The sequence below is a fragment of the Drosophila mojavensis genome, unplaced genomic scaffold (assembly GCF_018153725.1).
Source record: "Drosophila mojavensis isolate 15081-1352.22 unplaced genomic scaffold, ASM1815372v1 contig_36, whole genome shotgun sequence".
In the NCBI taxonomy this organism is placed as follows: Eukaryota; Metazoa; Arthropoda; class Insecta; order Diptera; family Drosophilidae; genus Drosophila; species Drosophila mojavensis.
In genome coordinates, this window is record NW_025318858.1 from 9,557,421 (window position 1) to 9,575,674 (window position 18,254).

An 18,254-nucleotide genomic window follows, 5' to 3' on the forward strand; every position below is an offset into this window, starting at 1 on the left:
TTCGATTCAAATAAACAAGTTTGTAAAACAAAGTTCACCCTGAGAAAATCCACAATAAAGAAAATCCTGCAATAAGTCATATTTCTGTAAATATACATGTATATATATGCACCTGGACAATGCTAATCGCATGGCGACTCCTGCCGCTGATGCTGCTCGTACTGGCCCCACTGCAGCCGACACTGGCGATATGGTTTCCGTGGTACTTTCATCGCTATGGTTTCGAGCCGCACAGCAGTCGGCATGGCGCAGCTATAAACGTGCCACCGTCCGCTGGCTCAGAGAAAGCTGCCACTCCCGCAGCCACAGGCTCAGAGACATCCACAAGCAAGCCAATCCAGGGTAAGGGCGAATCGCATGTATGTCCGCCTGGGTATCAGCTGAAGGACAAGAGCTCCGCCACATGTCCGCCCGGCTATCGGTTGAGGGGCAAAGACTCTAGCGTTGGCCAGAAAACTCACCTGTGCGATGACAATCCGCTGGTTATGCAGCTGGCACGCCTCTACGTGATTAGTCCGGAGCGCATTGTCCTGCTGCTGGCGCAGCCGATGCTAGTCGAGTCCTGTGAAGAGATATCCGATGTGCTGGATCGCATCAGCAGCGCCACAAGCAATTGCATCGTTGCCGAGGACAACATCTATGGCAAGCTGGCTGATGGGCTGAGCTACTACAAGTCGGAGGTCTGCGACGGAGTCAACCGAAAGCGCCAGGCGCGACTTAACGAGGCCCACAACTGCCTCAAGGAGCTGCGCACCGACATGATCGAGTGCGAGGGCCCAGCCGATTGGTATGAGAAGCGCAATGCGACCAGGGTCTGCAGGGCCTTCAATGATGTGCTCGACTGCTACTACACGCGCAGCGCCATGCTGTGCGGCCGGGACGCAGCTCGGCTGCTCAGATCCTTTGCCGGCGACAGCATGAAGCGCGCGATGATCAATAACTGCGAGGTGAACAGGCGGCTTCCCCGTGTCGCAGATGCTATGCCCGCATTCAGTGTTGCGTGCCCAACTACGAATTCCTTAAACATTCTGTTGGCATTTACCTTTATCATTTTTCTTGCATTATAATACACACATACATTTACTTATATTTATATAACCGTATATAAGTTCATTCGACGGCGACACGCTGACCCTAGAAATCATTTATCAAATGCTTTGACTACAACTCGAGGGGCTTCTAATGCCAACTTAAGTGTTTCGCTACAGCGAGTAAATTTCAATAAATACCCAGCGGGCTTAAACTGTCGACAAAATAAGCCAATTTACCTACAACCCCAAGCGCACACACACACATTTGCTACGTGTGTATGTGTAGCAACCGCAGGACACATCTAGGATATATTCGGTTTTGGCTTGAAGGTTGCCTACAAGCAAAACTCATCAATTATGTTGACGCGGACTGCAAATACATGATTGTATGTGTGTGTGTGTGTGTGTGTGCGTGTGTGTGGTATGTGGCGTGCCACTATGTGTGAACGGGTGTGTGTGTGCGTCTGTAAGTGTTGTTTTTGCTAATGACCCTGCTCTTAAGCCATCAAGAACTTGCGGACAGTTATAGCCAGTTATCGGTCAGGCATTAGCCTTTAACAGCCCGACAGCTTATTAATCTATGGCTAAATATAATATAGAGACGTATCTTATTTTCTGAGCTGAGAATTAATATTCTATAGCGTTACTTCTCTTGACATTTATATTCATTGCATTGCAATCATAGGAAATAAGCTAAGTTTGAGTTTGTATATTATAATTATATTATATTATATTATAATTATATAATATAATTTTATTTGATTTTCATGTTTTATTTAGCACACCTAAATATATATATATATACATAAATATATATATATGTATATGTATATAGTATATATTCAAATAAATTCAATTTGTCAATTGTCTAATTCATTTATTTTATATGAATAATTATTTATATATATTGCATATGACATGTATTCCCTTAAATATAAAACAGATATTCAGGTGTAATAGAAAATTTAATTTGCGAATATACAATTCTGAATATAGAGATATTAGTGTTTGACAGCCGTCTGATCCATGACTCTTCTTTTCCGAGCTATTAGTATTGACAAAGATGCTGACCATGTTTAGCTGTGGTGGTAAGGGGGTGGTAAGGAAAGGGTTAGATAATATGAATGAATCAAGAATCGCGAATATACTCACAGTAACCTCTTCGCCAAAAGTCTAGTTGAGTATAGTAGAGTATAGTAGAGTATAGTAGAGTATGATTGGGTATAGTTGGGTATAGTTGGGTATAGTCGAGTGTAGTTGAGTATAGTTGAGTATAGTTGAGTATAGTTGAGTATAGTTGGGTATAGTCGAGTGTAGTTGAGTATAGTTGAGTATAGTTGAGTATAGTTGAGTATAGTTGAGTATAGTTGAGTATAGTTGAGTATAGTTGAGTATAGTTGAGTATAGTTGAGTATAGTTGAGTATAGTTGAGTATAGTTGAGTGTATTGAGTGTATTGAACCATTCAATTTGAGTGTATTGAGTGTACATTCATGGTGTGGCCAAGAATCAAACAGTTTGTGTGTAGTATAAGCTTTTTAGTGTAGTCAGTAGTGTTGTGTTGGTGTTGGTGTTAATGTGTGCGTGTAGCTGAATTGCGTATTGTAGTGTAAGAGACGGTGTGTACAGTGTATCTCTGGGAGCTCACCTCCCATGTTAGGGTTGCCGTTCCTTTCGAATTAAATAATTAAATTAATGTTATTTTTATTATACTTTGCGTACTTACATATAAGAAATTGCCAAGAAGTCCTTTTTGTATTATTTTTATTATTATTATCATTCTTTTTATGGTTTTTTTTTTTTTTTTTTTTTTTTTTAATAGTTCACTTTTCACTTATGCTAAAATATGCTTCAAGCAGGGATTATTTATTTTACTTATTCGCTCACAGCTCTTTTTTTTTCGTTTATAATTTTTTTTTTTTTTTTTTTTTATTAAAAAAAAAAGTTGGAATGTGTGTTACTGCTTGAAGCAGCAGTTGTGTACTGACGATATGTACGGAGTATGGAGACCCATATGCCGTTCAAATTTTCAAGATCCAGTCAAGGCCAGCTTTGATGTTACAAACTGTTCCATATGAATGATATATACAACTGTATACGAATAATTATAGCTTAATTTTGTTATAATAAATTTATGCTGAAATTTATTTCAATAAAACTAAACAAACGGTAAAATTATAATTATGGCTTTTCTTACCTATTCTATACAATATTAATTACTTAAATTTGTAAAGACTTCAAATTATTAAATTAAAGGCAGGAACGCTAATCGGACAGAAGGACATACGGACATGGCTAGAGCCACTCAGTTGATCATGCTGATCTACAATATATGTGTATGTATGTATGTATGTATATTTCTTTATTTTCAGCCGGTTTAGGGGATATATTTGGTTGCTAAATAAGCAATTCAAGTTAATTTTTTAATGATCAATTAAAATAGTTATCAAATTGTTTAACTTTGCCATGACTAATATGAAAGTTGTTTTTCAGAATTTTCGCATAAATTTCAAATATTTGCACAATTGGCGCTATGAAAGATTTTGTGGATGTCACAGCTAATAAAAGTTATGAACTCGATGCACAAATTTAATGGCATAATTATACAGCACCCACATACCCACACCCGCACACACACACACACTCACACTCCCACCTAGACAGCTGATAGCTGCAGCACATAAAGTGAACATGGAGACAAAAATGCTAGACACACGCATCGCAGTGGGACTGGGGCTAAGTGAGCTGAGGGCAACAGAAAGCCAACAGGGGTGGCAAAGGGGTAGCGCATGGCGCCTGTTTGTTGTCGCCAACGCAGTTGTTGTTGTTGCTGTTACTGTTGTTGTCTAGTCCATTAAAAGCGAGCGCTGCTTGGTTCGTTGGCGCCAACGAGACGCTCAAAATAAAAAGCAGATTGTTCGCAAACAAAACACGGGCACATTTCAATGCTTTTTACCTGTTAGCTCTTACCTGTAAATACATTGGGGCGACAGACAGACAGACAGGCAGCCAGATGGCTGACAGGCGGCTGCTGTCGCCTGGCATAGATAAAATATCTTTTTGTTTTCAGCCACATAAAAATAAGTGCTCAGAGGACAGAGAGCAGAGACCCTAAACCCGTACTCCAAGTACATTTCAACAACATCCCTTTAATGCGACTTCTCTGCTTCATGCCATTTCGTTCGCTCGGCAATTGATAATAAGCACGCTCTGGCCGAGCGATTGACCCCAAAAACTTGGTCAGGTAAATGTCATGCGAGTGTGTGTGTGTGTGTGTGAGTGTGCGTGTTAATTTGGCATTGAGGAATGCATGTTAAGCAAATTATATTTAAATTAATGTCAATTAAGCTATAAATGCACTGCATTGGTAATTATCAAATATTTGCAGTCGAGCGCATCGTGAATACATTAAGCGGATAGCTGTGCGTATACGTAATGCGTAATGCGCTCGATGCACCTGTACGTATGCAAAGCATTGAGACAATCAGTTTGATTAAACACTGTTTTCCCTTTTTATGGGGATCGTTAATAGCTCAGAGGTAAAAGTTTTTAAAATCGATTACGAATTTCTGGTGTTGTTCAAGTTAGGAAATGCAAACAGAATTTGCTTTATAAACAACATTATTAAGTTGTAATTTATTGCAGGTCACCCGACACTAAATCTGCACACTTTATTTTCAGTTTGCGCTGCGCTGGCAGCCACACCTTATAATTTAACCATCAATTCAGTTACCGCATCACGAGCTAAGCCTTTTCTTGGCATTCGCATTGACATTCAAATGCCACAGCACGTACGCGTTGGGCTCGACAAAAGGGAAGAGGCGGAAAGAAAGAAACGACGAAAGATTGAGCATATTTAATAAGTTGACAAAACATATTTCACACGCACAAATGCGTCAGCTTTTCGCTTCGTGCTGTTTCCTTTGCTACAGCATCTCCATACACACACACACACACACACACATACATATGTCAAGCATCATTATTAACAGATTTTTGGGTGCGACACGCACAGCGCACTTGGGCGGGTTGGCCTAACCCGATTGTGTGGGACAATGTTATTGACGTCTATTTCAATATTTATAAACAGGTCCAAAAACTGTATTATGCATGTCAAATAATAATAAATGGGATTGAGCATTGAGAACCAGCCAACGAAACGTGCTCGACTTTAAAAATTCACACAACGAAACAGAGAAGCGAACACCCATAACTACATCAAATTCAATTTTTCAACAACTGATTGTGTGTGTGTGTGTGTGGGTGTCGGCTCTGTGAGTGTTGACTGATTTTGTTCATTGCAATTCTTCGGCTTCTCTGGCATGCAATTTTCATAAAATATGCATCATTTAGCAGCAAGGGACAAACGCTGCAGCTGACAGGCGTAAATTCGAGGGGTCGATTTGGGCAAGGGGGGGGAGAAGCGTAGTGCGAGCATTGCATATGGTTTCAGCTATGTGGACATAAATGCCACCTCATTGGAACTGACACTAATACTCAACTAATAAGCGTGCTGCCGAGGTAAGCCACAGGGACTGGCGGGCAGACAAATGGCTGGATGCAAAGCTGGTCAGTATCTCAAGTGGGTTAGAGCCAGACTGCATTCAAGCAACTCGCTCTCTCGCACGCTCTCCCTGTCTCCCCCTCTCTCTCTATCTCACACAAACGGCTAACTACTGGCCAAAACGCAGGCAAATTAAACCCATATCTAACTAAGAGCATCAAACCTTGATAGGTCAAGCTACACAGCATCAATGGTTCTCCAAATACACTAAAATAGTCAAATAAAAGTGCGATTATAAATGCCATCTACACCACGAAATGAAAATTAAAACTCACGTTAAGAAGAACCCTAAGAATATTTTAAGAATGTTACAAACGATTAATTATTCACTAAACAGATACAAGGAATTCGAATTTTCATAAACATATATTTGTTTAAAACAAAACAGGAAATATTTATATAATATTCAGCTAATATCGATGAAATTTTATTGAATAATTTATATTTTTTATACACTTTAGCTTTAACAAAAAGTTAAAAATATTTGTTCTATATTTTTAGGGTTTTCAGCCCTGAGAACTCAGCCTGAACCCATTGAAAATGGAAAGCCAGGGTATAATAGTTTTGTAACAGACAGAAACAGGCGTGGCAGATGCCATAAAGTATTTAATTTTTTGGTCAGTCAGAATCAGAATATAGCCGTGTTCGACTGGCCGTCCGTCGAGATCTTAGACGACATAAGAGCAGGATTTCTACATGTATACCAACACAGTACAAGTTTATCATTCGATTTTCTTTTTCTCGAGTTGAATCGATAAATTGATTCCGTTTTTTTCAGCGTAATTTGAATATTATTGAACTGAGAAGCTTCAGATGCACGGTGTATATACATTTAATCAATACAGAGATTATGTAATTAACAGATTTTATATACCACGTCCCCTTTGCTCACAATTTGTAAAAAACGTATATAAAGTAAAAGAGACTTGTGCCTTGAAATATATAAATATTTAACATTATAATCACGTTCTGAAAGATTTACTACAAGAAAAATGATTCAACAAATACATTCACATAATATTGCCCACACTGCAGCGCTGCCCAAGCGAAGTCGCTGCTTACTGCGCAGTTAGCAGAATGGTTTTTTGCAGGGTTCACGGTATCTTTTCGTCGAGCAGTCTCGACTAATGCTCTTTTCTTGTCTTCGTTCAAATGTTTGTACGGCAAATGTCATGCATCAGAGACGATGAGCTGAGTCGATTTATTTTTGTTCTTAACGTCTAAAAGTCCACCTAAAATCTTGAGAAATCTTAGCAAACTGTTTCCGAATTTTTTGAAAAGTTAATATTACGAATTGTTGAGTTAAATTAAATTTTTTGTTCTCGTTAGGTATTGCTGAAAAATTGAATGATGGCTGGAGTCCCAACTAGTATATGTTTGTTCATATATTTGAGTTTTGCGCTTGTTTATTTGGCTCCCAGTAAGTTACCATAACGAAGAGTCAAAGCAAATAATTCTATGGCCTCGAATGACTGTAAATTACATTTGACAGATGTGAATGGAGAACCTTATTGTTATCGTTGCTACAATTTGAAATACTGCAGAGTCGACACAAGTTTTGTTAAATACGTCGACAGTCGCGATGATAGCAAAATAGTCCAGAAGGCGGACGGTGATCCTGACAACGCGAACATGGACGCATGCCTGAGTCCCGGCTACAAAATATCTGGTAAGTGCGCATCTGTTTCATATAGTATACTCTATAAGCTACTCTCTTGCATTACTGTATTGTATTTTAGATCCTATAGCAAGAACTATATGCTCTGGTAGCAGTGATGGGTTGTGTCATGCAATCGGTGAGAGAACATCAAATATAGAGGAAATAATTTTCCATTGCGGAGTTTGCCATAAATACTGCGGATGTAAAAGGACGAACAAAGAAAATGCTCTAAAAGATGACGCTTTAATTGTAACAATATGCCTAGCAATTTTCTATATTCTTATGTAATGAAATTTAAACAAATAAATTAAATGATCAATTTCCATTTCATTCATTTTAGCATATTTAGGATTGTCTCTACTTCTCTACCTCCATCTGATACTGTTTTAATATGTATAAAAGCAAAGCAATTAAGCCAAAAGAGGGGCGGGCACCCGGCTAAATCGACTCAGCGGATCGACCTACACAAGAATATATACCTTATGCGGACTGCCACACCTCCAATATACTCAGATTTCTCATTTTCATGATTCAGTGTTCAGGGTATACAAGTATAGAGCCATGTATAAAATGTATGCAAAAGCATATGAATGGCATATATATGAGTAACAAGAGCAAAAAAGACAGCGATGGCGAGACCGAAGGTTGGGCCTGGCAGACAGCAGCCAGCCAGGCAGTCGGGTTGCGGGCAACTTTTGTGGTTCAGTTGGGTGGTGGCTGCCATGGCACTTATTTAATTTATAATCAAATCAAAAAGCGGCCAAGTCAAGTCAATAAAAGTCAGGGCAAAGTGCGAGCACAAAAACTTGAAGCATTTCTGATTATTGGGCATTCAAATTGCCTCAAGCATGAATTATGTGCGGGTCCTAGAAGCACAAATGTTTGCACATTGTTGTTGTTGTTGTTGTTGTTGCTGATGCTGTTGTTGTTGCTGCTGCTGTTGTTGTTTGTCCTATTGAAATACTTGGAAATGAAAGTAAATAAGCGTAAAGATTCGCTTAGTGAGTCTCGATTCGTAATGCGAATGCCACAATTGTTTAATGATAAGTAAATTTAACTTTTGCTAAGCTCTCAAGTTTACATTTCTACGCATTTATTTTCAATATGCGAAGGCGAACATTTTGCGGTTTCGGCAATCTTAAATGAAACTTATTTTCTGTGTTTGCTTTTGGCCATAAATTAACAGTTGCGGCCAGGCCAAAGAATTATGGCATACAATTCTCTCGCAGTGGGTGCGTGTATGAGTGTGAGTGCGAGTGGTAGTAATTTAAAATATTCACGAGCTGTAAAGTAAATTCGAAACATAAAGGAAATATTATGAAGATTTTCAATTATATTTTGATATCACTGTCAATTTATTGCCCTTGAGAGGTTTTCGTGTTTCTAGTTAAAATGAAGCCCAAAATTAGACAGCAAAAACTCTTAAACTTTAAGCGAAAAATTTAACTTAAATCTAAAGATATTAAACTTTAAATTGAACTTGAATGATTGTACAAATCTAAGCAAACTGTTTCTAAACATTTTATAAAGGAATAGAATTCTGAATTTTACAAACAATTTTCTTATTAGGTATTATGTCAAATTCGACAGTGAATGGATTACAAATTCCGCTTTTTATTCTCATACATTTAAGCCTTGCATTTTTTTATTTAGCTCCCAGTAAGCTTCCATAGAGAACAAATAGACAAGCGAATCAACAACTGACTCTTACAGATGTCAATGGCGAAGCTTGGTGTTTCAAGTGCGATGAATTGGCAAATTGCAAAGTTCCCACGACTTTTCTAAAGTACGTTCATGAGGAGGACGAGGGCAAGATAGTTAGAAAGACAACTGGCGATTCCTCTATCCCAAAAATGGATAGATGCCTGAGTCCCGGTTACAAAATATCTGGTAACTGTGCATCTCCTTCATATAGCATATAACTTACTCTATTGCCTACCTCACTCCATTTCAGGCTCTGTACTAAATACTATATGCTCTGGCAGTGTAGATGGTATGTGTCACGCAATCGGCGCAAAGTCAAAAAACCCGAAGGCTGCAGTAGTGCATTGCAAACTCTGCGACAAACATTGTCAGTGTCGAGAAAAACGCGACGGCGGCGACGGCAAGGAAGACAAGGAACGCAAGAAAAGCAAGGAAGACAAGGGAAATGCTCTAAAAGAAAACGCTATAATTGTAGTAATATGTCTGGCGGCCTTTTATATTCTCGTATAATATACATCATTTTAAACCGCAATTTATTGGCTTAGTTTAACATTCGCGAAATAGGCCAAAGATTATTTAGCAATTTAAAAATCCATCTTATATTGAGTAGAGCCTTCATTTGCTTTCCCTAGTCACGTACTCTCCCCTTATTTGCTCTATCATATATACATTTTCCCATTGTGCTATATAATATATCTTATATGAATATATAAATAAAAATATCATAAATAAATTCATAAATTAGAAGCAAATTTTTAATTTAATTAAAATTCTTAATTTTCCTTAAGAAAAAATTAAATTAAAACAAATATTTGTTTGGTCATACATATTTTAATATTCTTTATAACAAAATATTATTGATTTAATTTGTATTATTCAAATCAAATTTCAAAGTCGCAGACATTACAAAAATAAAATAGGAATAAAAAAAATAAAAAAAATACAAATACATTTGTATATTTGCTTCCATCCATCAAAATCAATAATTAACAAACTAAAATGCAGCTAAAAGCAGCTGCACTTGGCATTCATTAAAATGGATTCGGCTCAGAGCGTGTCAAAAGCCAAATGTAAAATAGTGTCCAAAAACCAAGTGACTTGTTGCACTTAACCAGCAGCTGAGCAAAAGAGCAGGCCGACAGTCATAGAGATAGAGATAGAGACAGAGAGAGAGAGAGAGAGAGAGAGAGAGAGAGAGAGAGAGAGAGAGAGAGAAAGAGATGGGAATATGTGACTTGATGAGGAGACACAGAGTCTTCGCCCACTTGAGGCAAAATGCTTGAGCGTCTGCCAGACAAGTTTTTTGCGAACTATCCTAATGATGTGCCACACACACAGCCACACACACACACACAGACACATCAAATATTTAAGACAAACTGTATATATGCATGTATAGTATACTATATAGTGCATGTTATTTTTCTGCGCCTCTCTAAATGGCGCCTACAACTATGTCAAGCCTGCAGACTCGACTGTGTAATGTGTCAATGTCATTATGCAAGGAATGTCCCCGACTCTGCAAATGCATTTGTTCACTTTAACCTACAAAAGTACAACAATAAGTGCAACACACATTGTACGTATATAAATGCATATACAGCTATAAATATATTGTTTATACCGTGCTGCACTTCGACATGCGTGTGTGTGTGCGTCTGAATTTGTAAAACAATTTTTATGCTCCAATTTCCAATCAAGACACGCACCAGAAATTCATTGCCACCTGAAGCATACAAAGTTGGACGCGACATTAATGTTGGAGCCACAGCATATTTTGTTTTACATTCTTTTGCATTTCCTTCTGGCTTTTATTTATTTTATTTATTTTTTATTTTTACTGTGCTGGAATTCTTGTGGCTGACGGCAGTTGAGGCAACAAAAATATAAGCAAGGTTTTTGCGAATATCATATTACAAACTGAGGCCTGCCGAAGAATTTAAAAATTCAATGTCGAAGCTCAACTATTCATAGGCAAGACTAAAATTGTATTTAAGCTATAACAGAGTAAAAAAAAAAAAAAAAAAAAAATTGTATTTATTAATATAATTATTTTATTATTATTATTTTTATTTTATTATTTTCTTTATTTATTTTAATATGTTTTTTATTGAAAAATTTTGTTTACAAATCAAATGGTTGAGCTCATTTTGCTTGTTATAAGAAATTCCAAACGAAAACAATTATTTATTAAAATAAAAAAGCATATATATATAATTTCATACAAAGATAAAAAGTGAGAAAAAAAAAACAACAACAAAAAGGAACCCAGTGCTGACACACTTTACGGGTGACATTTTTCACTTTTGCTGTTGCCGCGTATGTTATCTGACTTGACTTCGGGCTGCTCATACAAATTTAATTAAAGAATTTTCCACTGTTTTTCCCTGACAAACAAAATAAATAAATAAATAAAACGGGCAAGGGAAAGGGAAAGGGAAGAAGCAGCAGCAGCAACAGCGAAATCAAAAAGATTTATTTACCAAGTGCAAATTTATTTTCATTTCCCCCACTTAATGACTTTATGCAGGCGAAACCCGCGAGCAGACAGCATCGGAGACATAACATGTGTCGTAAGTCCAACCTCATTCCACTGGGCGTATCAGCTTTCCTACCTCCTACCCCCTACCCCCTTCTGGTGCAGCAGAGCCAAGGCCTGACGTTGAGACGTCCCTTAAATAAAGGTGCAGCCGGCTTCACTTTCAGTTGCACAGCTTCTGCTCTTCTCGACTTGCAACGGGCCATGTGAGATGTGCTAGTATAATGTCCCATTCTCTACATTACTGTTCTTGAAGTGTACGTTAAATGCATTCAACAACTTCCCAACATCTCCTCTTCCCTATCGCCCTATTGCCCCTCTTTCGTATAAATATCTGTAGACGGCAACACGTATTAGCAAAAGATATTTAAGCTCCATGTAATACGTGTAGTTGAGAGTTTTCCTCTCTAACTTTCTCTGTTTCCCTCTCAATTTATTCGCTCTTTTCTGAGAACTACTTGCCTGCTTTTCTTCCACATTTGAAAAATGTAATTTCCACCTTATTTTGTTCCATGTAATTATTTCCCTGCTTCTCCATTTTTTTTTCTTCTTCTTCTTTTGCTACAGCGCGCAACAGTTGTTGTGGCTGCTTCTTCTTTTCTGCTTTTTCGAAATACAATTTTGTTAGAATTAATTTCCTAATGGGTCGAAAATTGTATTAAAGATCTAACTGTGCCCCTCACAGTGAGCAGCCACTGAAGACTTGAGAACTTTCTCTGCGACTTGGCTTAAAGTTGCGCTCTTCACTTTATATTTTATAATCAGCTGCAGCTGCAGCTGCAGCTACTGCCTCAAATAAGTACGCTCTCATCACCTGTAGCAGCAGCAGCAACGTAAACATTTCACGTAATCGCTCAACACCTAATCAACATTCAGGCAAAACCCTTGCGAGAACTCTCACGGCCAACCCTTCTACACACACACACACACTCGCATACGCACATACACAATGCAACAAAGTTTTTGTAGTGAGTCGGCCACGCCCACACTGCCAGAAAAGTTGCTGCAAAAGGAAACGAGCTGAACGTTTATCGCAGTTTTTGGTAAGCAGATGAGCAGATGAGCAGATGAGAAGATGAGTATATGAGCATAAAGGATATACGCTGTAAATTTTCATTTTTATGAAGTTGCACAAAGTACGAAAATGTGGTTACATTTTGGATTAAACTAGTTGCTGTTGTTGTTGTTGTTGCTGCTGTTAACGGCAGTAGCCGTATAGCATATATACTATGAGCCAACAAACGAGCCGAGTAAATGTCAAGCGAAGAAAGCGAAAAGTCGTTTTCTTTTTCCATTCCTCTCTGTTTGCCTCGCTTTTGGCATATGAAAATGTTGTTAAAAAAATGGGGTAAAATATGAAAAATAACTGACAGCAGGTGCCAGATATATTTCAAGGCTAATAATGGCAGCAAACTGTGTGCAGCGAGAGAAACAGTGACAGAGAGAGGGAGAGCAAGAGCGAAAGCGAGAGAGAAGCAGAGTATGACAGATAAGCAGCGGTGTTAAGGGCATTTCTGAGTGCTTTCATAATAATCTCATATTTATACCAGCACCAACTAAAGCGAAAACTTATTTTTATATATCTTTATCGTGTCACATTTAAGTATTAATAAACATGTTGAAATTTTGTTTTCATGAAGCATCACATATTAATATTACAATGGCAAGAGCTTGACTGAGACATTAATGGCAACTTAAAAGCGCTTCAACTGACTTTTATAACATATAAATTTCAATTATTGCATATTTCATGATACAACTAGAATATATATACATAAGCTAACGACTTGTAAGGCAACATTTACAAGTATATATAGATATATATTTATATTTATTTCACACAGTGAAGTGCTATGAAGATAATTTAAGCAAAATTTCGTTAGTTTATACAACTATTTTACCATATTCTTTCTTTAAATTCAAATTTACATTGGCCAAGCCGAAGTTAACGACTCGCTTGATGCTCAAAAAATGTTTAAAAGAAATGTATTATAAATTTATATTAAATTATATAAATTTAAATGTCTTTGTATACAAGATAAAAATATGTTAATATTTGATTTGCTGTCAATATATACACTAATTATATTACGCTTCATGCACAAATTTCTATCTAAATAATATATGCCAAGACCTCACTCTATAAATTAGTTTTAATTTTATATCTCTATCTCTCATTTTAATAAATAATAGAAGAAAAATAAATTTTAAATGAAACTAACATCTTTTTACCCCACATTGTGCTGCTATCTTATAATAACTTATTTCTAATATTCCTAATAAATATTTTTCATGTTGTATAAATACTTTCTAGTCCTTTATTCCCTATCTAAATTTTATATTATCTCTAACTTTTAAATAAATATATAAAATGAATAAAATAAATAAACAATTCGGTGTGAAATATACCTCTACACATTTCGCTGCTATGCCCTAATCGTTTATTTATAATCCTCACTATAAATACTTTTCATGCTCTATAAATACTCTGCTTTTACTCCACTCTCATTGCATCAAAGTCAAGAAGTCTCGCAGATCACAGCTCGAGCCTCAGCCGTTTTCAATTTCAATGTCAATCAGTGTCTCGCGAGAGAGAGAGAGACAGATAGAGAGAGAGCATCTCTCTGTCCGCCGCCTTTTTGCTTGTAGCTTCACCCCTTTGCAACCGCAAGAATTCTTTAGTCTGTTCTGCACACATGTTAACCTCAAATTCGCTGCGTTTTCCTTACGCACAGCTGGGGCACATGGAGCACTCCTCGTGCTCCATGCTTGATTTATTTTACATGTCACGACATAAGCGAACTTTTCCCTCCAATAGCCACGCCCCCTGCCCCATTGCCTTGCGATGGTTGCAAATGCGACACGTTTGTGTGTTTTCGTGCGTGTAATAAATTTTTTATATGCATCGAACAAAAAACAGCAACAACAACAAATATGGCTAAATTCTTAATCGACACCTGTCAATAAAGCACTTTTTTCCTTGCCTTCATCTCTGTTCAGTGGAGACTTCTCTGGATGGATGGATGGATGGGTCTATCTCTGGAGTGTTTGGCACTCTCTATTTTTAATATGCCATCCTTGTGCGTTGGCTGAAGCGCTTAGCACACAATACTTTGCATACAAGCGGACGGGGTTAAAGCGGTATAGGAGGTGGCGAAGGAGGAGGAGGCGCTCGACATGCCACAATGGATGCAGGCCAGACACTTCTGATTAATATCTGGTTGTATTGACAGCTGAGATTTGCCACACACACACACACACACACATGCACACGGCACCCCATTGAGTTAATAAAATGCCAAGTGACATGTTTGAGTCGCTGGGACGTGTATGAAATTCTCAAATTTAGCGCCAAGAGAAGTTGGAAAATGAGCAAAGCCAAAGGACTTTCATAACATTTCATTGCGACTTACCAGTGTGTGTGTGTGTGTGTGAGCCCCTGAATTATTGTCAGGTTTTTATTAAATGCGTTGCTCTGCGCCTCACAACACTAGCAACAAGAACAACAGCAACGAGAGCGCTGACATAACTCATACGCCATGGAGTGCAGAGCCAACCGCAAGGACTGGCAGTGGACCCATCCACGGCTTGACCTGGCTAACGGTAAACTGGGCAACTACACCAACGACGATTGCCCAACAAACAAAGTCTAATGACAGAGATTTATGCTGTAATTGCATTTACTCGCACTACGTACAAGGCCGGCGCTGGGAAAGCTTGGATACGCCAGATACGCCAGGTATACGACAGGTACGCCAGGCATGAGGTAAGAGGTAAGAGCTAAGAGGTACATACTACACGGTACTCAACGAGCACCGCAGCTTAAGCTCCACATAAAAAAATAACGACGAGTTTATACGCTCACCAAGGGATTATGCAGGGGATCAGAGGGAAGGGTAAATATAAATAAATGCAAAATATTCTGTAATGCAAAAATATTATAATTAAATACAGTCAAAGATGGACAAGCTTCTACATCGAGTTTTAAATATGAAGATATGCAGATATAGAAACAGTAGCATTTCTTGTTAAAAATTTATGTATCATAAATAGTATGTTCATTTATATTATTTATGAATAAACATTTTAGTCATTTCTAGAATTATTGCTGCTTTCTACAAAATTTATATGAAAAAAAAGAACAGCTGAAAATTGATGCTGAGTTTAAAGTATAGTTTGTCTTTTACATTTTTTTAATAGAACATATTTTTAAATGTATTGATTTAATAATATTAATTTTATATATTAAAACATATACAAAATTATAATATATTTCATTAATTTTTAATTTAATTTAATTTATTTTTGTTGTATATATAATTAATATGTTGTATTTAATAAATACAATTAAATTTAATTTAATGATTTTAATAGATGAATATATGATATATTCATTTTAATATTTAATAAAGAATAGACAAAATGTTTATAAATATATACATTATATTTTTGGATTATTATTTGTATTTTAAAATATAACTAAAATTAGTCGAATAAATTACAAAAAAAAAAATATATATATATATTTATTTAATATTACATTCTTGTTACTTCTTTTCTTTTTATACAAATTTATAATACATAATACAAATTTATATATACATTCTTCTTAACTGCCATAACTTTAATCTATAAGCTGTAAAATTATTTTTAAATTTTATTAAATAAATATTTTATATATGTATATCTTAGAGTCAAAATACTGAAGCAAATATCATGTAAAAAAAAAATGAAAATCAATTTAGATTGGCAACATTCAAATTCTTAAAAAATTGAAAACTTATTACTCGACTACAGAATTTTGTAGATTTTTTTTAATGAAATTCCTGCACTACTTTTTCTGTTCACTGCCATAAATCTTCATGAATTTTTCATACCCTTGATCTGCTTTAGGGTATTTGTGTAAAAGAAATGCGGCATAAATAAGCACTAAAACCAATTATAAGTTTTGTTTTGCTGCCTGCAATTGGAGATTGCAATTGCACATTGCACGTTGACATCCGGCAAAATGGCCAAGCACAAAGTTTAATGAAATTGAAAATAAATGAGAAAAACATTTTACACACCTCTTACAATGCTCTCCCATTTTCTTTCTCGATTTCTCTCTCGCTCTGTCTCAGTTTGTGTCTCTGTGTGACATGGGGATTTGTTCTGGGTTTCAGTATTTTAATTGCAACGCGGGTTCGTTCAAGTTAAGCTCAAGTTTGAGGGGGAGAGGAGCTCAAAGCAAGTGCCATTCGCAATTCTCATCAGCTGCAGTGGAAGCAGCTGCAGCCAAACAAATGGACAAATTAGCATGTAACCAAGCTAACGCCCTCCCCGCCCCGTTTTGAATGTCTACACAGGCAGGCGCTCACACGTGCGCACTTGACTTGGACTTCATTGCACTCACGAAGCACGTGGAGCATACTTGTGGAGTTTATGGGTCAAGTGTTTATTACGCCCGCGGGCGTGGCCCCAAGCAAAAGCATTGCTAAATTGTAGCACATTGTAGCTGAAAACAACTGCAAACGAGTGCCAGAGTGAGAGAGAGAGAGAGAGAGAGAGAGAAAGAGAGGGAGGGAGAGAGAGAGTGCCCAAAGTGTTTGTTTACTTATGTAATTGTGACGCCTCATATGCTCAAGACTCCCGAGTTGGGCGCCATGCCAAGCGAATGTAGGCGAGAGCAGATTCATTCATGCTTTCCGTAGTGTTATTTGTGTAGCTGCGAGTTAAATTTAATTGAAAGCTAATTGCGCTGAAATGCGAGTCTTTTAATACAGCCATCGGCATGGGCAATCAATCTATCAGTACATCATTTGCTCCATTTGACCAAAATTATTGAATGCTGTTGCTTCATTTGCCATGCAACTAATTGAGTGCAGCCAAGCGATGTTTGCATGCCAATTTTCTTCATTAGTCTATCTCACTCTCTTTATAGCAGCTCTCTTTGTCGCTCTGTTTGCCTGGCTGTCTATCTTTTTGTACCTTTCTCTTTTGGGCAAGGCCTTTTAATTGCAGTTAATTGAACGAAATTGTTGTTTGGCATATGAACAGACAAATAGTTGCCAAAAATCTTCCTCAACTATCTCGATTTTGCACACATAAGTCACTCGATTAGAGCTGAGCGCGTGTCGTCGTGACTGAGCACGAGGCACGAGAAACACAACATGTCAAGGCTCAACAGGCCAATATTTACAATAAGAGAAATCATAAATCAATTTGTATTATATTCTAGTCCATTCTATTCTAGTCTATACTGGAAGCAAGTCAGCTCAAGATAAATTATTATATCAGATTTATGCAAAGCAATGCAATGATTGTTTTCGGCTCTCGCACGAGCTCAGCCCAAAATAGTAAATGTGTATTTTGTCTTGAAAAATATTTTGTAATGAATTGATAGCTCACAAATGGCTTGAACTGTAATTGAAATTTGCGTCTGTGACAGCAAACAGCAGAGAAGAAGCAAGTGCTGGCCATGAAGATAATTGATGGTAGAATAGGACGAAATCTATGATAAACTTAGAGTCGAACAAATTACTTTGACAGACGAGCACACTGAGTGCTAAATGAAGTATAGGCCAAAATCAAGTTGCACACAAAATATATCATCAAGTGGGCCTATAGAAAGCGCACCTTACATGCATGCCACACATATGTATATACAGATAAACTTGTATATGTATATGTATATGTATATGTATATGTATATGTATATGTATATGTATATGTATATGTATATGTATATGTATATGTATATGTATATGTATATGTATAT

The 18,254-nt window shown here is 37.0% G+C and overlaps 3 protein-coding genes and 1 long non-coding RNA gene across 4 annotated transcripts; 3 read left to right on the top strand and 1 right to left on the bottom strand.

Moving 5' to 3' along the window:
- Window positions 1-4: 4 nt before the first annotated feature.
- Window positions 5-1,093, top strand: LOC6576423. Its single transcript, XM_002002377.4, has one exon. The coding sequence runs from the start codon at window positions 120-122 to the stop codon at window positions 1,065-1,067; it is 948 nt and encodes a 315-aa protein (XP_002002413.2). The 5' UTR covers window positions 5-119; the 3' UTR covers window positions 1,068-1,093.
- An 884-nt stretch (window positions 1,094-1,977) lies between these two features.
- LOC116803895 lies at window positions 1,978-3,009 on the bottom strand. The gene is made up of 3 exons (XR_004363908.2): window positions 2,757-3,009; window positions 2,184-2,701; window positions 1,978-2,111 (listed from the first exon to the last, which is right to left on the bottom strand). It is a non-coding gene; the product is annotated as an uncharacterized LOC116803895 (long non-coding RNA).
- A 3,791-nt stretch (window positions 3,010-6,800) lies between these two features.
- Window positions 6,801-7,579, top strand: LOC26528155. Its single transcript, XM_015165170.3, has 3 exons — window positions 6,801-7,014; window positions 7,087-7,263; window positions 7,334-7,579. Exons 1-3 carry the CDS (start codon window positions 6,942-6,944, stop codon window positions 7,540-7,542), a joined length of 459 nt encoding a protein of 152 aa, XP_015020656.1. The 5' UTR covers window positions 6,801-6,941; the 3' UTR covers window positions 7,543-7,579.
- Window positions 7,580-8,777: 1,198 nt separating this feature from the next.
- Window positions 8,778-9,490, top strand: LOC26527694. The gene is made up of 3 exons (XM_032729009.2): window positions 8,778-8,913; window positions 8,968-9,144; window positions 9,209-9,490. Exons 1-3 carry the CDS (start codon window positions 8,829-8,831, stop codon window positions 9,466-9,468), a joined length of 522 nt encoding a protein of 173 aa, XP_032584900.1. The 5' UTR covers window positions 8,778-8,828; the 3' UTR covers window positions 9,469-9,490.
- The last annotated feature ends 8,764 nt before the right edge of the window (window positions 9,491-18,254 follow it).